We start from the raw sequence: 26367 nt of genomic DNA, 5'->3' as shown, positions 1-26367 counted from the left end.
ACTTGAATTAGTTTTAAACGGTAGTCTGGAATCACATTATCACAGGCTCATGAAAATCTAATCAAGTAAAGTAAACCATTTTAATAATTGTATATTTTTTTTATTCAATAAAAAATATTATTTATGTATTTGTTTGTTTTTAGAGTATTTTTTATTATTAATTGATTCATTATTACACATTTGCATGGTCTACAAGACATATTAAAGGTAGAAATCTAAGAAATTAATTGACATGGAAGAATGAACATGAACATGAACTTTACACTGAAAATTAAATGTGCGTGAAAATTAAGTGTTCATTTGAAAAAGCAAAACGTTGCCATCTGAGAACAAATACTAGCTCAAAGGCATGAAACATTCACAACCTGTTTAATTTCCATAATGTGACATATTTCTTGGCAGAGTTCGATTGTGACTTTATTTTATCTGTTAGAAAAAATCCTGATCGTATTGTGAATTAATAATCTATGCACATTGTTTCAAACAAGAAGTGTGTTTCTTCCAAATTCTGCCCCAAAACAACTTTTCTGCTAATGTAACTAAGCATTTCTTATATTATAAATATAATGTTAGCTGCTAATATACTATATATTTAATGATAAATAGGTACCCATTTTGATTTCATGTAGACTTGAATGTGTACTGAGATAAAAAGAAACTTATCTCGAACTCAAATGCCCCAAAATCATAAAGTGTGAATAATGCTTCCATTCCTGCCGTCTGTGTGTGTTTACAGGACTTCCTGGGCCAGATGTACTGTACTCTCGGAGAGGTGGTGGGCTCTCAGGGTAGTCGTATGGAAAGATCCCTTGTGTAAGTGCTGCATTTGAGCTTCATGCTTCTCTGAAACACAATGTGTCAAAATATGATTTCAATTGTGTAATTTGGCTAAAAAAAAAGATATCTAAGGCCAGTCTAATTATGTGATACATATTTTTAGAATAGAACCCCATTCTAGAATCAAACTAATTTAATAAATGTACTACAAAATTTTCGACATTTCCAATTAAGCAATCTCTTTTAGGGGATCCTTAAACATTAGTGGGAATTCAGACTTGTATGTAATGAGAAGGGACAGCTATTACTATTGTCTTGTGGTGTGGCGCCCCAGAAAATAAAGATTTCAGGTTTAATGCGCTGGTCAGAGGAGAACTGGCCCCCCAACTGAGCCTGGTTTCTCCCAAGGTTTTTTTCTCCATTCTGTCACCGATGTAGTTTCGGTTCCTTGCCGCTGTCGCCTCTGGCTTGCTTAGTTGGGGTCACTTCATCTACAGCGATATTGTTGACTTGATTGCAAATAAATGCACAGACACTATTTAACTGAACAGAGATGACATCACTGAATCCAATGATGAACTGCCTTTAACTATCATTTTTGCATTATTGACACTGTTTTCCTAATGAATGTTGTCCAGTTGCTTTGACGCAATGTATTTTGTTTAAAGCGCTATATAAATAAAGGTGACATTGACATTAAATAAGCTTTAGTGGAACGGACAGTGTCGAAATAGCTGAATAGTATCAAAATCAATAGTAATATTTGACTTATAGTAATTCGTCACATCATAAGACACTTAAATTGAACTAATGCAATCTATATTATACTTACCTTTATTATATATGATATACTTAAGTATATCAATTTTACCATTTAAAAAAAAAATGATGCTATTTGTCAATTGGCCGTATATAAACATATATTTGTGCATCATGTATCCCTGTATATCATGTGTGTATGGATGTGTGTGCTGGTGGTGACACATTGGGTGGTAATATGGAATGATGAGTGTTATATAACCAGAGCTGCCTGCACTCGTTCATTCACTCAGACCTTGCTGAACATTCATTTAGTCATGTACTGCAGCAAATAAATACATTTAGATGCGTTTACAGTGAAAGCACTACACTGAATCGCTCATGGAAATGCATATGAATTCATTTCATTTTTGAGCATGTTTCCATTCCTGACAGTCACATTTACAGACAAGAATGGCAGATTCAGCATTATTATTGGCCCGATCAGCTGTCAATCAAACTTCTTACATAGGCTCAATTAATATAGCTACTTAAAGTTGCGTAAAATAACTTCAAACAGCAACTTAAAGGTGTGTACTTTTGACAACTATAAAAGTTGCTTTCAAAAGTTGTTTTAATCACTTTTAATTATTCATATTCAAATAATGAAGATTTATGTCTCCCATAGGTTGTTTCGATGTAATTTCCCCATAAATACTTTCAATGCATTCAATGTAATTCTGTTAGCTTGTAGCATATACTGTAGTAACCCAGAAAATTTAGCTTATGCATAATTTGTAAACAAGCACATCATCTGGTAAGCATTTTGTGTGTGTGTGTGTGTACAATATAAAAAACACTCCTATCGTGAGTCCCCATAAACCACATATGCAAGTGTGTGTGTGAAGATTGTATGAATATCACTTAGGTAAATAAGTAACATAGTCCAGTTCCAGGAGGAACGAAGTAGAACCTTTTGATAGTTTACATAGCATTTACAATTTTCAGTGCTTATACAAGTTAACAAACTTAGACATATAAACGTGATATAATGTTATAATTTTGCTATGTTCATGACAGGGAATGTCTTGATGTCACACATGTGATATCAGGTTAATTAAAAGAGTAGTTTGATTGAAGTTTGAACTGCTTTTAAATATGATTAGCTTATAGCTTTGAGCTACACTGATACTACCTCTCTCTCTCTCTCTCATTTTTTTTTATTGTAAGTAATTCCTGGTAGATGGCTGAACATTTCAGGTTAATTTAGGTGAGTGCCTCAGAGGACATGTATAGATCCAGAGCAGATTAAAGACATGTCTTAAGTTAGCAGAGATCTGATGCTCTAACCTCTATAACATAACCCACAACAAGGCAGCGCATTAGTAAGGCAAAAGTTTGTTCTCTCATCAAATCATCTTCAAAATCTTTGTCAGGCACTTGCGCAGGATGCTGAAGTGTTGGGTCCATACAATTTAAATTCAATCCGGGCTTGGGCTTCTTGAGTGTAGTCTTATATAAGAGTACAGCAAACACTCATGCATTCGCCTGTCTGCTTCTACAAACACTCATTTATTTATGCAGCACAGATACATGCATTCATAACTGTTGAAAGGAGACAATCACTTATTAATGTTCACTCATTCACACAGCATGGGCTGAACATATGCATCTGCTTAACATAGTCATATTTACTAATGACTCTTTTAACATGCACTTTCCTCCAAAGAAGAGTTCTGTTGTTTAGTACACTTAAACAGGTCCAGTCCTCCTGGAGTAGGGTAAGGTTACGTGTCAAGGATGTCCTTTCTAGAATTGTTCTGTTGTGTGTTCCTGAAGTGCTAGTTGTCAAGAACAATATTGTCTGGGCTTCTTTAGTAACACACAGTGTACCTTCTGACTTTAGAGGAATTCCTGGGAAGAACTGTGGAACTATTATTGTGAAAGCTGAAGAACTTGGAAATTGCAGGGTATTTTGACTAATCTTTTTATCTCTTCTTGTATTTTCTCTTCTCTCCTGGTCTCATCTTACCTCTTCTTGTCTCTTTTTATATCATCTCTTCTCCCCTTTTCTCTCATCTCCATGTGTAATGTGGTTTTGTCTCTTGTTTTATGATCTGTTGGTTTTTTTTTCCTTTCTCATTTGTCTTGTCTCTTCTTGTCTCATTTATTCTCTTCACATGTTGTGTTGTCTCATGTATAGTGTTCCTGTCTCATTTCTTCTAATCTATTTTTTGTATCATGTTTAATTGTCTCATCTTTTTGTATTGTCTTGTCTCAAGTCTCTCTTACTGTCTTGTTTATTTTCATCCATTATTTCTTTCTTGTCCTCTTTTCTGGTCTCATTTGTCTTGTCTGCTCTAGTCTAATTTATTCTCTTCCTTTCATGTCTTGTCTTATGTCTTCTTTTCCTGTCTTGTTTCTTCTCATTTAATGGTTTTGTCTTGTTTTTGTTACGACTGGAGACCCAGTGAAACGCAGGAGACGAGAGATCCAATCGCAGTATGGGTTTAATGGGTAATCTAAAGAGAAATCAACAAGCAGGGGTCAAAACCATAAATCTATCCAACAAATAAACAAACAGGAAAGGAACAGGAACAGGAACTCGGAAGACGAGGAAACTGAGTGACGGAAAGAAAGGACTCTATGCAGACAAACAGAAAAGGACTGGTTAATATAGGGAGGATAATGACTAACAAGTGAAGACACCTGAGTGCAATTAACAGGAGTGCAATTACTGTGATGAAGGGACAAGGCTTTGTGGGAATTGTAGTGCCTATGGTGAGGTGCCTATGGGGAAGTGAGACCACTAGTGGAGACTCAGGGAAACAAAGACCAGACAGCGTGGCATTACCCCCTTCTCCACGGAGCAGCTACCAGATGCTCCACCCGAACCGAAGAAGAGACCAAGGAACACAGAGACCAGGAGGGAGGTGGAGCGGCGGAGGTCCAGGGGGAGGGACGGAGGGCCAGGTCCATAGAGGGAAACAGAGAGAAAAACAAGGAACCCAGGAGGGAGGTGGACCGGCGGAGGATCAGGTCCATAGAGGGAAACAGAGAGAAAAACAAAAACAAGGAGCCCATGAGGGAGGTGGAACTCAAAAAACAAAAACAAAACAACAACAAAACCCAAGTCCAGGAAGGACATAACGTTCAGTGTCCCAGGGCCGAACCGACAAGGCAGGAATCCAGATAGAAGCAAGGTGGAATTGGAGCCCTGCGGTCGAGACAGAAGCCCCCAGGGTGGCGTAGAAGACCACAGCATCCGTGCAGTCGAGACAGAAGCCCACCAGGGCGGCGCAGAAGACCACCACATCCGTGCGGTCGAGACAGAAGCCCATCCGGGCAGCGCAGAAGACCACCACATCCATGCAGTCGAGACAGAAACCCACCAGGGCGGCGCAGAAGACCACCACATCGGTGCGGTCGAGACAGAAGCCCACCAGGGCGGCGCAGAAGACCACCACATCCGTGCAGTCGAGACAGAAGTCCACCCAGGCGGCGCAGAAGACCACCACATCCGTGCTGTCGAGACAGAAGCCCACCAGGGCAACGCAGAAGACCACCACATCCGTGCGGTCGAGACAGAAGCCCACCAGGGTGGCGCAGAAGACCACCACATCCGTGCGGTCGAGACAGAAGCCCACCAAGGCAGTGCAGAAGACCACCACAGTGGGATTGATGACACAGGAGAGCAAGTCTGGTTAGGCAAGTCTGAAACAGAGAACATGAACAAGGTAAGGGTGGCCTCCGTGGCCACGACAGGATCAGTCGAGCGCTCATGGAGTTCGGCTGAGACGTGACGAGGCTCTGGAAGTTCCGCAGAGGCGAGGAGAGGCTCTGGTAGTTTAGCAGAGATGTGGAGAGGCTCTGGTAGTTCAGCAGAGACGTGGAGAGGCTCTGGTAGTTCAGCAGAGATGTGGGGAGGCTCTGGTAGTTCCACAGAGACATGGAGAGACTCTGGTAATTCCGTGGTGTTTAGACTGGATTCAGGAAGATCAATGCTGACTTGACTCTGCTCATGAAGATCATTGGTGGCCTGACTCTGCAAATTAAGATCAATGGTGACTTGCATTTGTTCATGAAGATCAAAAATGACTTGCCTTTGCCCATGAAGATCATTGGTGACATGGCTCTGCTCATGAAGATCAATGGTGACTTGCCTTTGATGGAGTCCTTCTTTTACGATCGGAGACCCAGTGAAACGCAGGAGACGAGAGATCCAATCGCAGTATGGGTTTAATGGGTAATCCAAAGAGAAATCAACAAGCAGGGGTCAAAACCATAAATCTATCCAACAAATGAACAAACAGGAAAGGAACAGGAACGGGAACAGGAACTCGGAAGACGAGGACACTGAGTGACGGAAAGAAAGGACTCCATGCAGACAAACAGAAAAGGACTGGTTAATATAGGGAGGATAATGACTAACAAGTGAAGACACCTGAGTGCAATTAACAGGAGTGCAATTACTGTGATGAAGGGACAAGGCTTTGTGGGAATTGTAGTGCCTATGGTGAGGTGCCTATGGGGAAGTGAGACCACTAGTGGAGACTCAGGGAAACAGAGACCAGACAGTGTGACAGTTTTCCTTTCTTTTTTTTCTATTATTGTCTCAATTTTCTCTTTTACATCTACAAATGTGTCAGGTCCTTTCTTCATGTCTAATTTCTTATCATCATGTCATTTTTTTTATTTGTCTCATCTTGTCTCTTGTCTTCTTTTCATTTCTTGCATTGTCTCATGTCTTCTTTTCCTGCCTCATTTCTTCTCGTCTTTTTTAAGTTTACTTCTCTTCTTGTCTCATTTATTTTGCTCATGTTTTGTGTTGTCTAATGTCTTCTCTTCCTGCCTTGTTTCTTCTCATCTAAGGTTTTTTTTGTCTTGTCTTCTTGTCTTGTTTGTCTTGTCTCTTCTTGTCTCATTTTACATTTCTTGTCTCTCTTCCATATTTCTTCCTCTTTAGTTTATTCTATTCTTGTCTCATTTCATCTTTTCATGTGTGACATGCTCTTCTTGTCTTATCTCTTCTGTTCTCTTCTTTTCTTTTTGTAAATTTACTGCACATCATTATACAATCTGTGCTTGTGTGTTCTTTTGTAATCAGGAGTCAGTATTGATGCAGTTTTGTGGCAACAAACTGGACAAGAAAGATTTCTTTGGAAAGTCAGACCCTTTCCTGGTCTTTTACCGTAGCAATGAAGATGGAACGTAAGTTTTAATTTTTCTTCCTATTTTTCTATTGAACACAGTTCATAAAATACACACAATAGAATAAGAAATGTGCAATTTATTTTTACTTATATCACTTCTCATATTTTAAATATTACATTCAATGTTTTAAGTGTAATGATATGGTCATGTTTGAGACTGAAATTGGTTGTCTGATTTATCTTGTCTTTAAGCCTGGTCTATGCTATTCTATTCTATGAAACTCTTTGACTCGCAGTAAATGATGCATGTGTGACGTGACCTATTTAAGAGCCCTTTCACACCGACTGATTCTCAGCTCCCATGTGGTGGTTCCTCCTCTTTGACGTGTCCTGTTTCTCAGATTTACCATCTGTCATAAGACAGAGGTGGTGAAAAACACGCTGGACCCTGTATGGCAAGCTTTCAAGATCCCAGTCAGAGCACTGTGTAACGGGGACTATGACAGGTGTGTCAAATATTAGGCATCTGAGCTTAAAAGACACTGTTTATGTATTTATTATAATTAGTTTTTGAAAGAAACAAAGAATTGAAAAGAATTTAAGAAAAAAAAAGTTTTCTATTTTGATATATTTTACATGTTCTTTATTCCTGTGTTGCGAAGCTGAATTTTCAGCATCATTACTCCAGTCTTCAGTGTCCTATGAAGTCAAAATTAAGTCAAAATGACTTTATGTCAGATGAATTCAGCATCTTTTTAGTTACTTTACTGTATTGTTTTTATGTTTGCTAGCTGGCAGTTATCTTAACATGTCAACCCTATTACAAAGATAGAAAAATATACATATAATAATAATAATAAAAAAATAAAGTTTCTTCTAGGGCTGCCCCCTAAAAGTTGACTAATCTTTAGTCAGCAGAGGCTTGGTCGACCAAAATTGTATTAGTCACTTAGTCGCAAAAAGAAAAAAGGAAATCCATACTGGCGAAGTCACGCAGATCATTAATGCCTGGTCTATGGTAATACAGTACATCGGGCATCCAGACACTCGCCTATCATTCATCGACCACAAATATGGCCTGCATGGTCATGCAGATAAGAATAATACATATTTCAAATTTGTAAAGACTCTATGTTTGTTTGTGTGCAATGGCAATAACAACAAAATGGGCTTTTGTAAAAAAAAAAACAAACAGTATGCACTTTCTGCCATCTCAGTCTCTGTGAACTTGAGTGTGAAACTTTGTGTATCTTTGCCTTACAGACATTAAAGGGGTCACATGACATTTCTAAAAAGAACATTATGTTTTAATGCAATGTGTTTATGCAGTTTAAGTTTCAAAAAACACATTATTTTCCACATAATGTACATTATTGTTTCTGCTCTATGCCCCGGCTTTCTGAAACATGTCAATTTTTACAGGGCTCATCATTCTGAAAAGCGAGGTGTATGCTGATTGACCAGCTATCCAGTGCATTGTGATTGGCTGAATACTTCAAGTGTGTGATGGAAATGTATGCCCCTTAACATACTGTGATGGCGTCTCCTGGCACAACCAGACAAAACCAATAAACACCATTACAAACAAGGCACTTGTTGCATCCAGTAGGGACATAATTACTGATTATAATGACGTATACTGCTTTTTACACGTTGCATTTCGAATTGCGCCGTGTAAACATAAAACCATGTCTGCATTTGTGATCGGAGAAACAAAAAACAACAAGCGCTACTTTACACTGCTCAAAACTCACGTTTGAATCATCAGTGGCAAATTCTTTAAATATGAAACATGTACTTAAAGTCCTTGCAAAGTTGGAACTGCCTCACTTTATAGAACAGGTTTTGATAACAGACCATTGTAGCATTTCTGCAGGTTCAGGAAACAGTCCTCCATACAATGCGTCACACAGCGTCACACACTGCGAACTTGAGTGAGGAACAGCCGGTGGGTTAGAGAATGGCACGGCCGGGGGATTCGACGAAGGACACATGTGACGACTCCAGGCTGGACTCTGCTTTGTCTATGGTGAAAGCCGATCTGGTGATCCACAGTGCAAAGTTAATGTATTTCCTTAGCGATCAGCATGGATCAGCTCTAGGCATGACGAAGTGGAAATAGTCCTCTATTGGAAGGCCAAACAGAGTAGTTTCACTTTCACAATGAAACACAGTGTCTCCACAACATGGCAGCAACAAAAATACTACAGCAAGAATAAAAGTTACACCTTCTTTCTTTGTGTGAAGATTTGGGAGCTGTTATGCAAATCTTCCCACACAGTGATGTAGACATGTGGGGACGTGTTTGAACGAGCCGTTTAAGGAGGGCATGGACAAGTCTTAACTTTTATAAAGATTATCTCTTTAGATTTGAGACATTAGTCTTTACAGCTTTACAGATCTTCTTTATGAACCAAAAGCTTGTAACACTCCTAAGAGCAAGGAAAAATTTTAATTTCATCATATGACCCCTTTAAAAATACTTAATATTATAATGTATAAAATATAGAGAAATGTGAATGAAAGTGAAATGTCTACTTTCAAATTAACCAATTCAAATGGAAAACAAATACTATCCAATACTGCGGAGATGACGAGTCAGTGTAGATGATTCATCTCTTAAAATGAAACAAATAAAGCATTTGTTTATCGGTGAATTATTAAATGTTAATGCTTACTGTTTTTCCCTTAAACATTCATAATCATTACTTCTGCCGGTGTCTGCTGGCAAGCTTTATGCATGTTCTTGATCCCTTATTAGGTTATGTAGGCAATTAAAGGCTCATTATAATGATTTAAATGGTTTATTTTAAACGTGCGATTAGGCAACTAATGCTTAAAATGAACAACTCCTAGTCTACCAGACTAATCCTTAGTCGAGGGGCAGCCCTAGTTCTCTTACGAGAGCTCTCTCGTACTGCGTCTTAGCTAAGACGCTACGGGAAAAGTCTCTTTTCACGAAATACTGAAGCAAAAAATTATCCTTAATTTTGTATTTTTGTAAAGCGCATTTGCAGCAGTACACAGCCATAGGCGAGACGGCTCGTTCGCTCATTGGCTTGTTCTGCGGCAACTACACAGCCTATCGAGCGCAGGCTGATGCAACAACAGACCAATAAGGGCGCTTCGCGCCCTTCTTGCCACTTCCCGCCGAAACGGGTGTGGCCCAACCTATAAAAGGAGCTCGAAAAAGCTGACTCACCTGATTTTTCATCTCTTCAGCGAAGCTCACACATCGCTGGATCACGGAGGAAGCAAGCACTGTCTGAGAAAGCATATCAGCAGGACGAGCCATTCTGAAGCTGCTGGCATCGCCGCCTTCCACTACCGTTCCTGCTGCGCTATCCGGCGCCCATATCCTTTATATCCTTGTATCCATATATATCCTGTGTGTGTGTTCGCCCTGCGACGCACACTCACAAAAAGAGCTGCGTCTTTTTAAAGATGCCCTCGTGAGGCTCGTGCAGAGCCCCGCTCAGCGAAGGAGATCGTCACGTCATCTGCGTCTCCTGTCTGGGTGAGGACCATGCAGCGCTCGCGCTCGCTGACGGCGGCTGCCCTCATTGCGAGCTACTGCCTATGGTGACTCTGAGGACTCGCCTGGCATCCTTCTCGAAGCCTGCATCATCCGCTGCGCCGCAGCGCCTACCAGAACTGCCTCCAGCTCGGCTGAGCTCGCCGGTTCCCTCCGCTTCGCCGGCCTCCCCTGCATCGCTTCCCGATGTTCAGCGTCCGCTGCTTGCCGACGCGTCATCTGAGGAAGTGGATCTCAGGCCCGCGTCGGAGGAAGAGGACACGTGCTCTCTGCTTGCTTCGGGCAGTGAGGGTTGGACGAGCTCCGTGGATCTCGCGCCCTCTGCTCAGAGGCCCAGCAGACGGGGGGATATCGATAAGGAGCTGATGCATGTACTCGCTCTGGCCGCGGCGAGCCTCGGCCTCGAGTGGTCTGCACCAGCGCCCCCTTCACGTTCCCGGCTGGATGGTAGCTATCTTCCGGATGAGCATTCTTCTTCAAGATCAAAGCACGCCCCTTTTCTTCCTGAGCTTCACGAAGAAGTGGCGAAAGCTTGGGACGCTCCATTCTCGGTGAGAATCCATTCATCTGTTTCGCCAGCATTCTCCACACTGGACGGTGCTAAGAACAGAGGCTACCTGTCACTTCCGCCGGTGGAACAGGCTATAGCAGCGCACCTTTGCCCGCCCTCTGCTGGACGGCGGACTAAGGCGGCGTTGCCATCCAAAGCCTGCCGCATGACGTCATCGCTGCTCGCACGGATATTCTCTGCTGCTGGGCAGGCTGCGTCTTCGATACACACCATGGCTACGCTGCAGATTTTCCAGGGCGATCTCCTCCGCAAGATGGATGAGATGGGACCTGAAGCGATCTGTCTCGCGGATCGGAGGAGTGCTTCGGATCTCTCCCTCCGCGCTACTAAGTCCGCTGCACAGGCCATGAGACGGGTTATGGCTTCCGCTACGGTGGCTGAGAGGCATTTGTGGCTGACGCTTTCTGACATCAAGGAGTCTGAGCGCGCTGCGTTCCTTGACGCGCCGCTAACTCCTGCTGGCCTCTTCGGATCATCCGTCAACGAGTTTGTGGAGAGATTCGCCGAGGACCAGAAAGCTTCGCAGGCGTTCAAGCACTTCTTGCCGAAGCGCTCCAGTTCTGCAGCTAGCCGCTCTAGACCGGCCCCACAGAGCTCTCAGTCATGCCCACCGCCTCCTGCTGCGTCATCGCGACAGCGTCAGCAACGCAGCTCGGGACCCCGTTCTCGCTCTTCAAGCCGTCGCCCCGCGCTGCGGGAGCCGCGGCAGAGGATTGCGGGGAAGCCAGAAGCCCCGAAAGCATCCTAGCACTGCTGGGAAAGCGCCGGTGTTCGACTTCCGCTGCGGCCGAGCTCTCACCCAAGCGCGCCGCTGTTGCAGTTCCAAGAGTTGTGACTGCCTCAGTGTCCTCTGCTATGCCCAAGCCTGCACGAGTGCCCGCTTGCCTGCACACAAAAGCCGTTATCACGGCTACCCAGATGTTTCACGAAAAGAGTGTTTTTTCTGGTGTTCCGGCCACGGCCGATGGTGCTATAAATGCAGTGACGATGCCCACTCCTCAGTGCCCATCTCCACATGTAAGCACAGCCCTGCACACAGGGCTAGCGCACATAAGATCGACACAGATCGGTCGAGCGCGCCGCATAGTAAACGTGCCCACTTCCCAGTGCCCACATACACTATGTCACATACGGCGCGGGGCTTCTGTAAAAACGAGGCCCGTGCATGTACATTCTGCACAGGCAGACAGCGAGTTGAAAGTGGTAAATGTGCACACATGCAGCCCACAGTTACTCGCAGATATATCGAGTCCCACGGGACCTGCTCAGCCTCCCCCCAGTCGGTTAAGCGCCGGGACGGGGTCGAGGAGGAGCGATCTGCCCGCTGTGATCAGCGCGATCCCCGCCTCAAATGCGCAGCACACCCGAGCGCCGCCGTTGCCCAGTCAACAGAGCGCGCTTCGCATCCAGCCCTTAGCCATTCATGCAGACGCATGGTCAGCGCTTCCAGGGGTTTCGGATTGGGTGCTAGGCATTATAAAGAGAGGCTACTAGCTACAGTTTTCTCGATGCCCACCGCGCTTTTCAGCGCGCGTCGAAACTACGGTCAAAACAGAAGTAGCACACATACTTCGGGCCGAAATATCAAAACTGTTGAGCAAAGGGGCTGTAGAGCCTGTGTCTCAAGCTCAAAGCGAGGGGGGGCTGTACAGCAGATACTTTCTGGTGCCCAAGAGAGACGGGGGTCTCAGGCCCATACTGGATCTAAGACAGCTGAACAAGGCATTGATGAAACGCAGTTTCAAAATGCTTACGACCAGGAAGCTCCTCGCGCAGATCGCAGAGGGGACTGGTTCATGTCAATAGATCTGAAGGACGCGTATTTTCAAATACAGATAGCGTCAAACCACAGGCGATATTTGAGATTCGCCTTCGAGGGCCAGGCATACCAGTTTACAGTCCTGCCGTTCGGCTTGTCCGTGGCTCCTAGTACGTTTATGAGGTGCATGGATGCAGCGCTCGCTCCTCTCAGACTCAGAGGCATGCGAGTGCTGAATTATTTGGACGACTGGCTGGTTCTGGCCCGATCACGAGCAGAGCTCGTGGACCACAGGGCCGTTTTACTCGATCACCTCGAGAAGCTCGGCCTCAGTGTCAATTGGGCGAAGAGTTCGCTGAACCCCAGTCAGACGATTCTGTTTCTGGGTATAGTTCTGAACTCGTATTCCATGACGGCGCGGCTGTCACCACAGCGCGTGATGGGCATTCAGCACGCAGCGAGTTCTTTCCGCTGCGGCGCGACCGTGTTGCTCAAACACTGTCAAAAGATGCTGGGCCTCATGGCCTCAGCATCTCCGGCTCTGCAGCTGGGCCTGCTCCGCATGCGCCCCCTGCAGTTCTGGCTGAAGGCTCGGGTGCCGCGCAAAGCGTGGGTGTCTAGCCGGCTGCATTTCAAGGTCAATCAGAGCTGTGTTGCAGCTCTGGCACCTTGGACAGCGAACGGCTGGTACCGATCAGGTGTAAGCCTGGGGACTTCCCCAAATGTGAAGATGGTGTCGACGGACGCCTCCACTTCGGGATGGGGAGCACTGCTCAAGGGCAGACCGTCCTTTGGCCTATGGTCAGAACGGGAAAAGCTCCATCATATCAACTGTCTGGAAATGCTGGCAGTGGAGAACGCGCTGATGCGCTTTTGTCCCCATATCAAGGATCACCACGTCGTAGTCCGTTCGGACAACATGTCTGTGGTGTCCTACATAAATCGCCAGGGCGGTCTCGGGTCTCGAAACCTGTGCAGGCTGACGGGACGCCTCCTGGTTTGGGCTCAGCGCAACGTGCGTTCGCTGAGGGCAGTGCATGTGCCTGGGCTACAGAATCTGGGTCCAGACAGGCTGTCCAGAGGCAATGTTCCTACGGGCGAATGGTCTCTACACCCGCAAACAGTCCGGCTGTTGTGGGAGAGATTTGGCAGGGCGGAGGAGGACCTCTTCGCGTCCCACGAAAACGCTCACTGCCCCGGGTTTCATTCCAAGAACGAAAGCGCGCTGTCACGGAGATGGCCGTGCTGCCCGCTTTATGCTTTCCCTCCCGTCTCCCTCCTTCCGCAGGTGATAGAACGGGTGAGAGATATGAGATGTTCATTACTACTTGTAGCACCTCTTTGGAAGAACCAACCATGGTTCCCAGATTTGATGCAGTTAGCAGATGTCGCCCCGTGGCCGGTACCGTTGAGGAGGGACCTCCTCTCGCAGGCCAGGGGCTCGATTTGGCACCCTCAACCGGAGTTGTGGTCCCTCCATGTGTGGGCGCTCAACGGTTACCCGCTGATCTCGCAGTGGGAGTGCTAAATACCATCACTCAGACTAGAGCTCCATCGACACAACGTCTGTATGCCTCGAAGTGGTCGGTGTTCTCCAGCTGGTGCACAGCTCGAGGTTATTCACCCCTTAGTTGTGAGGTGACGGAGGTCCTCTCCTTCCTACAGGAGCTGTTGGATAAGGGCAGAGCCCCATCCATGCTCAAAGTTTATGTGGCGGGCATCGCGGCGTTTTCTGAAACGGCGCTCGGTCAGTCAATAGGAAGGAATGATTTAGTCATCCGGTTCCTCAGAGGAGCTAGGAGGCTGAATCCTCCCAGACCTCCGTCAGTCCCAATGTGGGACCTTGCGGCGGTTTTGGAGGCCTTGAAGGGTCCCCCTTTTGAGCCTATCCAATCGGTTAGCCTTCAGCATCTGTCGCTCAAGACAGTATTCTTGTTGGCTCTCGCTTCGGTGAAGCGTGTGGGTGATTTGCACGCACTCTCGGTGAGCCAGTCGTGCTTGGAGTTTGGGCCCAATGACTCAAGGGTCATACTCAAACCTAGGCACGGTTATGTGCCAAAATCCCTCCACACCGTTTCGGGCTCAGGTTATTGCCCTGTCTGCCCTGCCGGTGCCAGGGGAGGATAGAGACTCGAGTCTTCTTTGCCCTGTCAGGGTTTTAAGAGCTTATGTGTCTCGCTCTTCTGCCTTTCGGCAGACGGAGCAGCTGTTTGTCTCGTTCGGTGGACGTTCCAAGGGAATGGCTGTTTCGAGACAGACTCTATCCAGATGGATAGTTGACGCCATAGCGTTAGCTTACGCTTCCAGGGGCCTTCAGTGCCCGTTGGGCGTCAGAGCACACACAAGAGGCGTCACCTCGTCGTGGGCGTGGTCTACTGGGATCTCCTTGCAGGATATATGTATGGCGGCAGGTTTGGCCTCGCCGTCTACATTTATCAGGTTCTATAACCTGGAGGTTCCCGCCTTGCAAGCAAGGCTGCTGTCGGTATAGTCGAATCAGGGCCCTGAGGGGAATTCTGAGTTCACGAGCGCTATGCGCTGCCGACTGTTATATGGGCAGTATTGCGTAAGACCCGCATTGCCACATTGGTCAGGCCTTGCCTCGGCTGTGTGATGTCATATTGCCGCATCTACGGATGCTAGATATGGGACGGAGGGCTTTCTCCCTTTTCTGTCCTGGACTCTCTGTGAGTCCCTCAGGTGACTGTGCACTGTAAATCCTGGGCGTTGCTTCAGGTTTATTGGTGTGATCCCTGCGCGCACAGTGTTTTACATTGGGTTCCCGTAGTGTCTTAGCTAAGACGCAGTACGAGAGAGCTCTCGTAAGAGAACGTACTCGGTTACTAAACGTAACCTCTGTTCTCTCTAGAAGAGCGAACGAGTACTGCGTTCTCTGCCGTGCGTGCGATTCACTCTGGTTCACTTCGGCGATGAAATAAATCAGGTGAGTCAGCCTTTTCGAGCTCCTTTTATAGGTTGGGCCACACCCGTTTCGGCGGGAAGTGGCAAGAAGGGCGCGAAGCGCCCTTATTGGTCTGATGTTGCATCAGCCTGCGCTCGATAGGCTGTGCAGTTGCCGCAGAACAAGCCAATGAGCGAACGAGACGTCTCGCCTATGGCTGTGTACTGCTGCAAATACGCTTTACAAAAATACAAAATTAAGGATAATTTTTTACTTCAGTATTTCGTGAAAAGAGACTTTTCCCGTAGCGTCTTAGCTAAGACGCAGTACTCGTTCGCTCTTCTAGAGAGAACCGAGGTTACGTTTAGTAACCGAGTACATTTCTGCTAATAATAACAAATGTGTAGTGCCATTACCTTGACCACAATGCTGAAATTGTCTAATTTAATTATAAAATTGTCAACCCTGTTTCCCATCTTAAAGCATACACATACAAAATACATTAAAGTGGTTGATTTTTCATCTTTGGAGTGTTACAAGCTCTTGCATAAAGAAAATCTATAAAGTTGCAAAGACTAAAGTCTCAAATTCTGTCTGTCATGTCGCTCTGTTCCCCTTTCGGGTTGAACTGATAGTAAAACTAAGGATATTATTTACTGTCTTTACATTTATTTTAAAAGATGAAGCTTACGATTATCGAAAGGGGCATTACATTTCTGATGAGTGCTTGCAGTGATCGGCCAATCACAATGCACTGGGTCAGCTGGCCAATCAGAGCAGACTGCACTTGTCAGGAGGGACTTTGTAGAAAACGATGCATTTGAGAGAGGTGGCTCATAGAGGACCTACAATAATGTACAGTATTTGAAAACAAATACTGTACATTAAAGCATGTCAACATATTTTTTAACATTAAAGCATGTCAAAATAATTATCTTTAATCTTTAATGACCCTATGACCCCTTTAATTCAGCTTGAGATGGCATAATTGATCAACACTTGAAGACTTTCTTTGTCTGGTAGAATGTTTAAAGGGGTCATCATATGCCCATTTTCCACAAGTTGATATGTTTCTTTAGGGTCTTAATGAAAAGTCTATAACATTCTTTGGATGAAATTTCTCAGTGGTAGTATAAAACAACACTCTCTTCCGTGGGGTGATGAGCCGTTCTCACAAGACTATTAATTTAGCCATGGAACATGCTAACTATCACATTATTAGGAAAGGTGATTTGCAAAGATTCATAAAAAACCCTTATACTCACTTCTTTGGTAGGTGTAGCTGTATCACAAATGATTTGTGTGAACATAAATGTATTTAGTTAGGTCGGGGTAACATTCCCTTCAAAATTAAACGTAATCCACTGTGTCTTCAGTGGCCCAGATGTCGGGAGTAGATGACAACTGCTATGTTCATTATTAAAAAAAAAAAAAAGCTGTGTTTTACTCACACCTGTGGCATTCTAGGTGTTAATGACTTTCATCTTTCAGACGAGTCCACTCGGCGTAATTTAAAAAATTGTCTTTGTCTTTCAAGCTGTTAAATGTCACTCAGCGGGTGTTGCATGCATCAGTCCAAAAGAAGGAAAATAATAAGTGTCCATCCATTAAAAACGGATTCTCAAACGGCTCCAGCTGCATTTTGGTAAGAAAAATATCCATATTCAAAACGTAATGATCACTTTAATCTTGTGCTCACTGTTGTAAACTGAAGCCGTTCCGGGTGTATGACGTATGGGGTCAGCTTTGCGCATGCACCGCTCAGATGTGACGAACATTGAAATGCAGCAGAGAGATCAAAACAAAACAATGGTCACTAATTAGAAATACAAAATTAGGATTTCAAGGATTCAAGGATTCAAAGCATTTATTGTCATATACCCAGTGAGGGAACAATTTTCCCTGAGCAATGAAATTCTTACTTCAATACTTACTTCTGTCCAAAATGAATGCCAAGACAGTGCAAAACTGTACACACATACACGATACAAACTATACACACATACATACATGCAATGTAAGAAATGTAGGGAATTTATATTCTTCTTTTAAAGAGGAATCAAATCTAAAGATTTTAATTGCTTTAATTGAACTGATTCCAAATTTAATTAGTTTATACTTCATCAACGGTTTGTCCCTTGAATGTTAAAATATCTCAGAACAGACGTCCTCTGTTGTGGAGTCACGTTATCACTTCTCTTAATGCTGACATAGGCTTTTAGCAACTATTCTCCTTGACAGGTAATGGGTCCAGACAATTTGAATATTGTTGATCCTTAGTTGATCATTAATAGCTTTAAAACCGCAGACAGGAGAAAGTGGACTCTTTTAATTCCTTTGGCAGTAGCCAGTTTTGCAGTGTATTTGTGTGTTTGTTCCGTGAGGTCCTACAGAAACCTAATAATAAAAACTATCCTGCAGCAGTAGGAATATAGACTATGAAAATAGAAATATAGACTTTGTATATCTATATATACGAGGATATAGTAGGAATATAGAATGTGAAAAATAGAAATATAGACTATGTATATGATAACTATATATGTGAATGTACAGTATTCACAACTTAATGTACAGTATTCACAATTCCTAACTTAAGTGCAAAAATCAATAGTGCAGTAACGTGCAAATTGAGTGCAACTACATGATAACAATAGCAGCCGTAACAGTAACAGTTGTGCAAATTGAGAGGCTACATGAGTGATATTAACAAATATACAATGGTAGTAATAACAGCAATGACATTACAAATGTTCAAATGAGATGAAACCATTTGAACTGATTGTTCTCTGAGATAGATAAGTCCACTAGCTAGCTACCTGTTTAAGAGTCTACTAGCTGAGGGGAAGAAGGAGTTCCTTAATCTGGAAGTTCTGCAATTTGCACTCATATACCTCGGTCCTGAGGATAGAAGTGTGAACAGTCTGTGTTGGGGGTGGGTGGGGTCTTTGATGATGGATACAGCTCTTCTGTGGACTCTGCGATGTTAAATGGCCTGCAGAGAGGGCAGTGGAGTCCTGATGATCTTTTCAGCAGTCTTCACCGCACTCTGCAGACGTTTGCGGTCCTTCACTGTAGTGCTGTCATACCATGCAGTTATGCAGCTGATCAAGACGCTCTCAACTACACAGCTGTAGAAGCTGTTGAGGATCTTAGGTGACATGCCAAACTTCCTCAGCCTCCTCAGGAAGTACAACCAGCTGGCTGGTGTTGAGTATCCAGATGAGGTCCTTGCTGATGTGGACCCTCAGGTATTTAAAGCTGCTCAGCCTCTTCACTTCAATCTCTAGGATAAACAGTGGCTGGTGAGTTCTCCTCTTTTTCCTCAAGTCCACTATCATCTCCTTTGTCTTGTCCGTGTTGAGGGTAAGATTGTTGTCCTCACACCATGTCACAAGACTGGCCACCTTCCTCCTGTAGGCTGCTTCATCCCCACCAGTGATCCGTCCTATCACTGCAGTGTTAGCTAACTTCAGTATGGTGTTGTCCTTGTGGGAGGCAACATAGTCATGTGTGAACAATCTGTAGAGGATGGGACTGAGAACACACCCTTGTGGGGTGCCAATGTTTGTAATGACAGTGTCTGAGGCCCTATTTCCAATCCTAACAGACTGTGGTCTGCCAGTCAGGAAGTGATGAGCTTATGAAACAGTAGGAGGGGGCGGGAAGGGGGTTGAGTGGTCTGAGTGTGTGTGTGCCTCATCTCTGTGTCGATGCTGGAGGTCTCGAAGCGGGCATAGAAGGTGTTGAGGTCATCCAGTAAGCTGTCTGAGGAGCTGATAGTCCTGCAAGATGCTCAAGATGCAAGAGTCCTGTTCAGTTTGTAGGGTCCAAAGCTTAACCTTTTTTGGTGACAGGGATTGTTTGTTTGAGTCTTTGCCTGTAGGCCAGGTACATGAACAAAGAGATGTGGTCTGAGTATCCAAAGTGGGAGCGGGATGCAGCCCTGTATGCATCGCATATGTTGCTGTAAACATTGTCCAGTGTGTTTTATCGCGGGTGGGAATGTCCACCTGTTGGTGATATTTGGGAAGAACAGTCTGTAATTTGCACTGATTAAAGTTGCCAGCTGCAATAAAAATGGCATCAGGGTGAGCCGTCTCTAGTGTGCTTAGTACGCCATGGAGCTTGCCTAGCGCTACTGTGGACTAAGCTCACGGGGGGAAGTAAACAGCGGCTATAAACAGAGCAATAATTTTCCTCGGTAGATAATAGCGACATAATTTCTGCAATAAAAACTCCAAGTTCGGCGAGCAGTGCTTAAAATCAGTCAGTATGTCTCCTCACCAAGAGTTATTAATAAACAAACACACACCTTCCCCTTTTTGCCTTAACGGAGACTGCAGTTCGGTCGTCCTCAGTGTATGGAGTGAGTCTGTAGCTGAACAGAGTATTCCGGGACTTTCTCTTAGAGCCAGGTCTCGGTGAAAATCAGAGCGCAGCATTCTCTTATTTCCTGCTGTGATGTAACCCTTGCTCTCAGCTCGTCCAGCTTGTTTTCCAGAGATCGGACCTTAGCTAACAACAGGCTAGGTAGCGGTGGTCACCTAGCGCAAGCTTTTAGCTTAGCATGAAGCCCTCCCCTTTTGCCTCGTTTGCATCACCGTCTCCGGAGCTCTCTCCTCAGGTCAGCTACCTAGCTCGAGCTAAGTGCTTCAGGGCCATCCTGGGGTAGTGGCAGTGACTGTGGTAGTGACTAATGTGTTGTAGCTCCGAATGTAAAAAATTGGTAAATTCAAGATGGTTGGCTGAATTGGTGATGTGCAGTAACAGCCAATGTCTGTTTTTCGTTAGCAGTGCACTGCATTTGTGCATGGCAGATATACAGAAGACAAACAAAAAAGAAAGAAAAACCGACATTCAAGAGCATTGCCAGAAAACATATTTGCCTCGGGGGCTCCAGCTTGCATTGCATTTTGTAAAGAAGAATGTCAGAGGTTTTCGATATAAATCAAAAGGAGACTGGTTTTCCTTGGCTAAAGTAAGTAAACTTTGCTTCCTTTGATCCTGTAAACAAACATTGGTTTTCACGAGAATTACCTTCGCATGCACAACGCTGACCCCATACGTCATCAATCCGGAGCTGCTTCCATGTATAACTGTTGGTGCAAGCTACATTAAAGTGATTATTAAGTTTTGAATATGGATATTTTTCTTACAAAAAAAATAAAAATTCACCACAGGAGGCATTTGTTAACGGAGCTGTGTCAGACACTTTTTTTATGGATGGCCACTTTTTATTGAACTTCTTTTGAACTGATGCATGCAACACCCATTGAGTGGCATTAAACAGCTTGAAAAATCAAAGACATTTTTTTATATAACTATGTATGAAAGAAGTCATGTACACCTAGGATGCTTCTGGGGTGAGTAAAACACAGCCTAATTTTCATTTTTGGGTGAACTAACCCTTCAAATCCAACAAACTCAATCACTTAGGATGCAATCAGCATCTAAACAATGGCAGACTGTTGACAGCTCACTCAGGGCAGGTCTGTGATAAAACAGTCTGATCAGAGAAAGTGATCATTATTTATTATTGGGGAAAAAAATAAATAAATAAAAACACTGGGTGGATTTTTATCATTATAGGGTGGATGCACATACTGCCAACACATGTATGTTAAAAAAACATGTAAAAGTGAATTTTGCATTTGATGACCCCTTTAAAATCTTTAGATATTTACTTAATCTTTAAAGGAATTGACTTATAGTAACATCAAAATCTACTTACCTATAAAATGCTACATACTTTTAATGACTAAACTTTCTTTTCCTTTTTTTTTGCAGAGCAATAAAAATCGAGGTCTATGACTGGGACAGAGATGGAGGGTAAGAAAGAAGCAATCATTCTGTAATACTGAAGATAAGATGCATCAAGATAAGGCTTTAGACTGTGTGTGTGTGTGTGTGTGTGTGTGTGTGTGTGTGTGTGTGTTTTCAGTCATGACTACATTGGTGAGTTCAGCACCAGCTACAGGGAGCTCTCTAAAGGCCACTCTCAGTTTACTGTGTGGGAGGTGAGCCACTGTCATTTTCCTCATGTATTTTTCACACACATATGCCTAAAATATCGTAAACGTCTTTTAGAAAAATCCTACCTTTTATTGCAAATATTTACATTACTTCATGAGTGTGTAGTTGAAGCCTGAGGAACTAAAAGTATTGAAGCTACTTATTATTTTATATGTAGCATTGGAAGATCTGATTTGTCAAACAGTTCAATCAAGCAAAAAAAAAAATAGGTTTACCTAATTAAGTTTAAGCTAAATGTCTAGCTACATGAATATTTACCTATCTTATTTAATATGATGTTAAATGTAGCTCATATACAATAACTCTTTTAGGAACTGTGTCTGCATTTACGGTCTTGTGTAAATTGTTTCTGGCCTTTATGTAACATTTCTGTGAAAACTCTTTTCATCAATATCTTTTGTAAGACCTCCACATTACTGAAGCATAAAATCAAAGCCATAAGGGACAAGAACACTTATCAAAGCCAATCGCAGCAGAAGAACCTTAGATTACAGCGAGAGGTCTAGGAAATGTGGTCAAATGTTCATCTCCACCAAGACCTTCTGATGAGCTAGTTTTTGACACAATCAATATCTTCTTCACTGTGGTTCATTCATTGCTGAATTTCTGCAGGTGCTGAACCCCAAGAAAAAGAAAAAGAAGAAGAAATATCTAAACTCAGGAACCGTGAGTGATTTTTTTTACTAGATCCTTCAGTTTAATTAATGAAAACAAAACGTTCCAAAGAAGAACAAAAGAAAACAATACATGTTTGTTCTAACAAACAAACATCCTTATTGGTAAGACTTCTTATAGAAGGTCCTACATTATATCTTCATAAGCAATGCACAATGCCTTCATAAGCTGTGCATATAAATATTCATATATTTTGATGTAGCTCATCATTGGTCTGCCCTGATGCCATGACTCTAGAGAGTTACATCATCACCCTGAGCATGAATATTGATATGACATTTATGATTAAAGTATGCATTGCTTACTGAAAGTGTGATGCTGCCCTTTAGGACTCTACATAGGAAGTGTTACCAAACTTTCATGTTGACAGGTCACTCTGCTGTCCTGCTTCATTGATGTCGAGGTTACGTTCCTGGACTACATCAAAGGAGGGTCAGTATTTTTGTGTGTGTGCACTTTTACAATCCTTTTGAAGAAAGATATAGATAAATGTAATTAATACATAACTACATACTATAGTTTTATACCAGATGAAAGCTATAATGTAACAATACCCATAACTGACAGTGAAAATGCATATTTATTCCTAATTAAACTGTATATTTTGTGTGTGTGTGTGTGTGTGTGTGTATAACAGTATGCAACGACATCTCTACTACTAACATAATCCTTTTTCCCCTATGGAGGGAACAGAGACATTGAGGGGTTGCTCTTGGGAGCCTGAAACCAAAAGAAAAGGGCATTGAAATTGGTCAGTGCAATTTGCACACCTGGCCACACTCAGACATCTGGGTATTCAAGGAGCCTGTGTGCTATTGTGAAAGCTATGCATCTAATAATGGAGAACAGCAGTCCAGTGTTCACCACTCATGGTAAACTGAAAACTGGACCTGAACAGCATCAACTACCACCTCATAAAACAAAAAGGCATTGATCGCAACTGGTGCCACGTGTAGATTAATCTGGTGGTATTGGGTGTAGCCAAACCTGCAGCTCTGCATATCTGCTAATGAGGCACTTTTCACTAAGGCCAAAGAGGCAGTGACGCACCTGGTTGAGTGCGCCCTCACAACCAATACCTCAGACTTGATATGTCTGAAAAAGAACTGTTCAGATTGCCTTAAACTCCTTGTGCAATTAAGATCTATGTGAATAAGACTGTACCGGGCACAACAAAGACAAGGCTGGGTCTCCCTCATCTGGAGGGATTGTTTGCCAGGTTACCTTTTGATCCCTGAAAAGGGTAGTGGGAACCTTCAGCACATAGCCTGGCCACAGTCTAGGGACTATGTGGGAGTCTACCAGCCTGAACTCCTGAACTCCATTTCATTAATGGAGCGGGCTGGATGATCCTTCACCTTTTTGACAGAGGTGAGCACAGTCAGGAAGGCCATTTATATAGAAAGGGCACTAAGCATCTACTGACTGTAGAGGCTCAAATGGATTTCCTGGCAGGGCTTAATAGACCACTGAAAGATCCCAAGAAGGGATGAGATTCGCTCTTGGAGGATTTAATCTCCTTGCACTCCTGAGGAATATAAAAATGATATTGTACTTTTCTACTGATTTGCCATCCACAATGTTGTCATTTGCTTCTATTGCAGCTACAGTCACTTTTTAGGTGAATGGAGACAGGGGCCTGACCAGGACCTCTTTGAGGAAAGAAAGCACTGATCAAATACCACATTATCTTGGATCTTCCCTAGAGCACAATGCAACGAAGAGGTGCCAGTTCAGGGCATATATCTGCCTACCAGAGGGGCTCTAGCCTAAGTTGTTGTGTCTGTCACTGCTGGTGATAGCAAACATTTCCACTTGTGCTGTTAATCCAAGGGCTAAATGTATGTTGGCACACAGATATGATGGTAAATGATGTTTTGAGCTCCAGCACCTTACTTATCTACTTATACAATCATGAAGCCAATTCTGAAGCAGCCTCATATACTTCAACCCAACTGACGTTACAGAAACCGTGGATGCCCGATGCCCCGGGAGCTTTCGGAAATATTTGAGAGGAACCACTGTCTTGTATTTGAAATGCAAGGAGTTTAGCACTGACTGAGAACAGTCTTGTAAGAGATGTGCTGACATGGTAAATCCAACTCCACAATGAGAATAGAGATGCTCTTCACAGGGGAGAGTATACTCTCCTCCAAGTTAACCCTCTTGCAATTGGGCAAAGTTATCCAAGACCATGCCCCTGTGTTTACACAACAACTCTAGTTCAGACAGGACCACTTTGGCAAGTTACTCAAGTTTATTGAACACAATTTATCTTTGGCGGTATGGTTCCTTATGGGGTTTCAGTGGGACATCTATCCTGTAGCTTGGTTATGAGGATGAGTGTCTCTCGGCAGTGAGGTCCATGCCAACCGGGACTTGAAAGACTTAGTGATCTCAAAACAAAGAGACGACAACCAGAAGGTGCACAGTAATATGCTCATGCTTATAATGGGGAGGGAGGGAGGGTTGCGAGCCATTTGAGCATACTTGCCGAGCAGTAGTGCCACATATATATGTCCCGTGTCGAATAGGAGAGTGGTAGTGATTGGAGCTATTTGACAGCCGACCCCATCAGCTGGTCGCAGCCATGCCTCCATGGCCTGACTGAACTAACGCTGCGCTCGATTTAATAAGCTAATATTAGCCAGTCTTCAAGGATGCAAATGCCTGCTTCCATCAGTGGGACAAGGACACCCTCTGTGACTTTCCAGAAGAAATGAGGAAACGGGGACCACTTGAAAAGGAGGACCTTGAAAGGTGTCTGCTATGGTGTTCTCGATAATAAATGTTGAAAAGTGAGAATGACTTGAAAGACTTAGTGATCTCAAAACAAAGAGATGACAACCAGAAGGTGCACAGTAATATGCTCATGCTTATAATGGGGAGGGAGGGAGGGTTGCGAGCCATTTGAGCATACTTGCCGAGCAGTAGTGGTAGTGATTGGAGCTATTTGACAGCCGACCCCATCAGCTGGTCGCAGCCATGCCTCCATGGCCTGACTGAACTAACGCTGCGCTCGATTTAATAAGCTAATATTAGCCAGTCTTCAAGGATGCAAATGCCTGCTTCCATCAGTGGGACAAGGACACCCTCTGTGACTTTCCAGAAGAAATGAGGAAACGGGGACCACTTGAAAAGGAGGACCTTGAACTGATATGCCTGGCTGAGAAGCCAACCTGATGGGCCAAACAAGTGTTCATACTCCTTCTCTCGGTTACTCGTCACAGGACTGCTTCTCACCGAGGCGGTGGGCTGTAGTGAGTTGCCGGGGGGATGGACAAATTCACTGCAATGTGGAGGGGCGGCTGCCATCCGTGAGGGAGCAGAGGAGTCGGCGCCATTCGCCTGGGGCCGGAGCCTGCTGCCATCCGCAAGAATGGGGAGGAGCAGGAAACACGGACTCCTGCTGGCTGCCCGAAACTTGAGGAGCCATTGCCGTCCACTGGGTGGCGGAGGAGTGTCGTGCCGTCCACCGTGGGCCATCCAGTGCCGCCGCCAGGCACCGTGGAAGAGTTCACCCAGCTGGGGGAGGGCCGAGCGGCAGTGTGTCTGGGAACCAGAACAATTAATTTTTTTCCTCTCTCCTCTCTCTCGTCTCTGTCACTCCTCATCCTTCCGTCTCCTTTTCTCTCGCCTCGTCTGTCTGTCCTTACCCCCAGGTACCCGCGGCCACCATTAGCGGTTCCGCTGGAGGGGGGAGGGGGGAGTAAAATGCAGTCTCGGGAGTAACCCCCGACCTGCGAGGGGCGATGGGGGTATGTGACGAGTGGGGCGGGGCCGAGAGCCGTGGGAACGGGTCGAGGCCGGTGGAGTAATTGGAAATGAGCAACACCTGCTCACTCACGGAAGATCGGAAGGATACAAAAGAGGGGCTACAACAGTGAAGGATGAGAGAGGACCAGGCCTGGGTTTTATTTTGTGTTTGGTTTTGTTTGTGCATGGCAGTCACACTGTTTTGTGTTTATTTTGTTATTAAAGTTTCATTTAAATGTCCGCCGGTTCCCTCCTCCTTCTTCCCTTGATTATGAAGTTTATACATTATTACACTCCCAAACAAAAACCTTTATTATATTTTTATGACATAGGCTGTGCGGGGATAAACTCTCATGGCCATGCATGCAAATTTCACTTGCCAATTGCAGTGACCTATTCTGAATGTCAGGGGTGTTTGTGCTCCCAAGAGTGACCACTAGTTTCAGAACTTTAACACAGCATAGC

General features: G+C 44.2%; 1 protein-coding gene across 1 annotated transcript in view; it reads left to right on the top strand.

Moving 5' to 3' along the window:
* LOC132124639 (copine-8-like) overlaps positions 1–26367 on the top strand; it is a 75594-nt gene that overhangs the window by 24044 nt on the left and 25183 nt on the right. Inside the window, exons 6-13 of the mRNA XM_059535755.1 lie at positions 737–813; positions 3422–3485; positions 6623–6726; positions 7070–7174; positions 21226–21267; positions 21380–21455; positions 22084–22137; positions 22517–22578. Coding sequence (XP_059391738.1) covers positions 737–813; positions 3422–3485; positions 6623–6726; positions 7070–7174; positions 21226–21267; positions 21380–21455; positions 22084–22137; positions 22517–22578 — 584 coding nt within the window. The remainder of the gene's footprint in view (positions 1–736; positions 814–3421; positions 3486–6622; positions 6727–7069; positions 7175–21225; positions 21268–21379; positions 21456–22083; positions 22138–22516; positions 22579–26367) is intronic.

The sequence above is a fragment of the Carassius carassius genome, chromosome 43 (assembly GCF_963082965.1).
Source record: "Carassius carassius chromosome 43, fCarCar2.1, whole genome shotgun sequence".
Lineage (NCBI taxonomy): Eukaryota > Metazoa > Chordata > Actinopteri > Cypriniformes > Cyprinidae > Carassius > Carassius carassius.
This window is presented reverse-complemented; position numbering and strand designations above follow the sequence as displayed.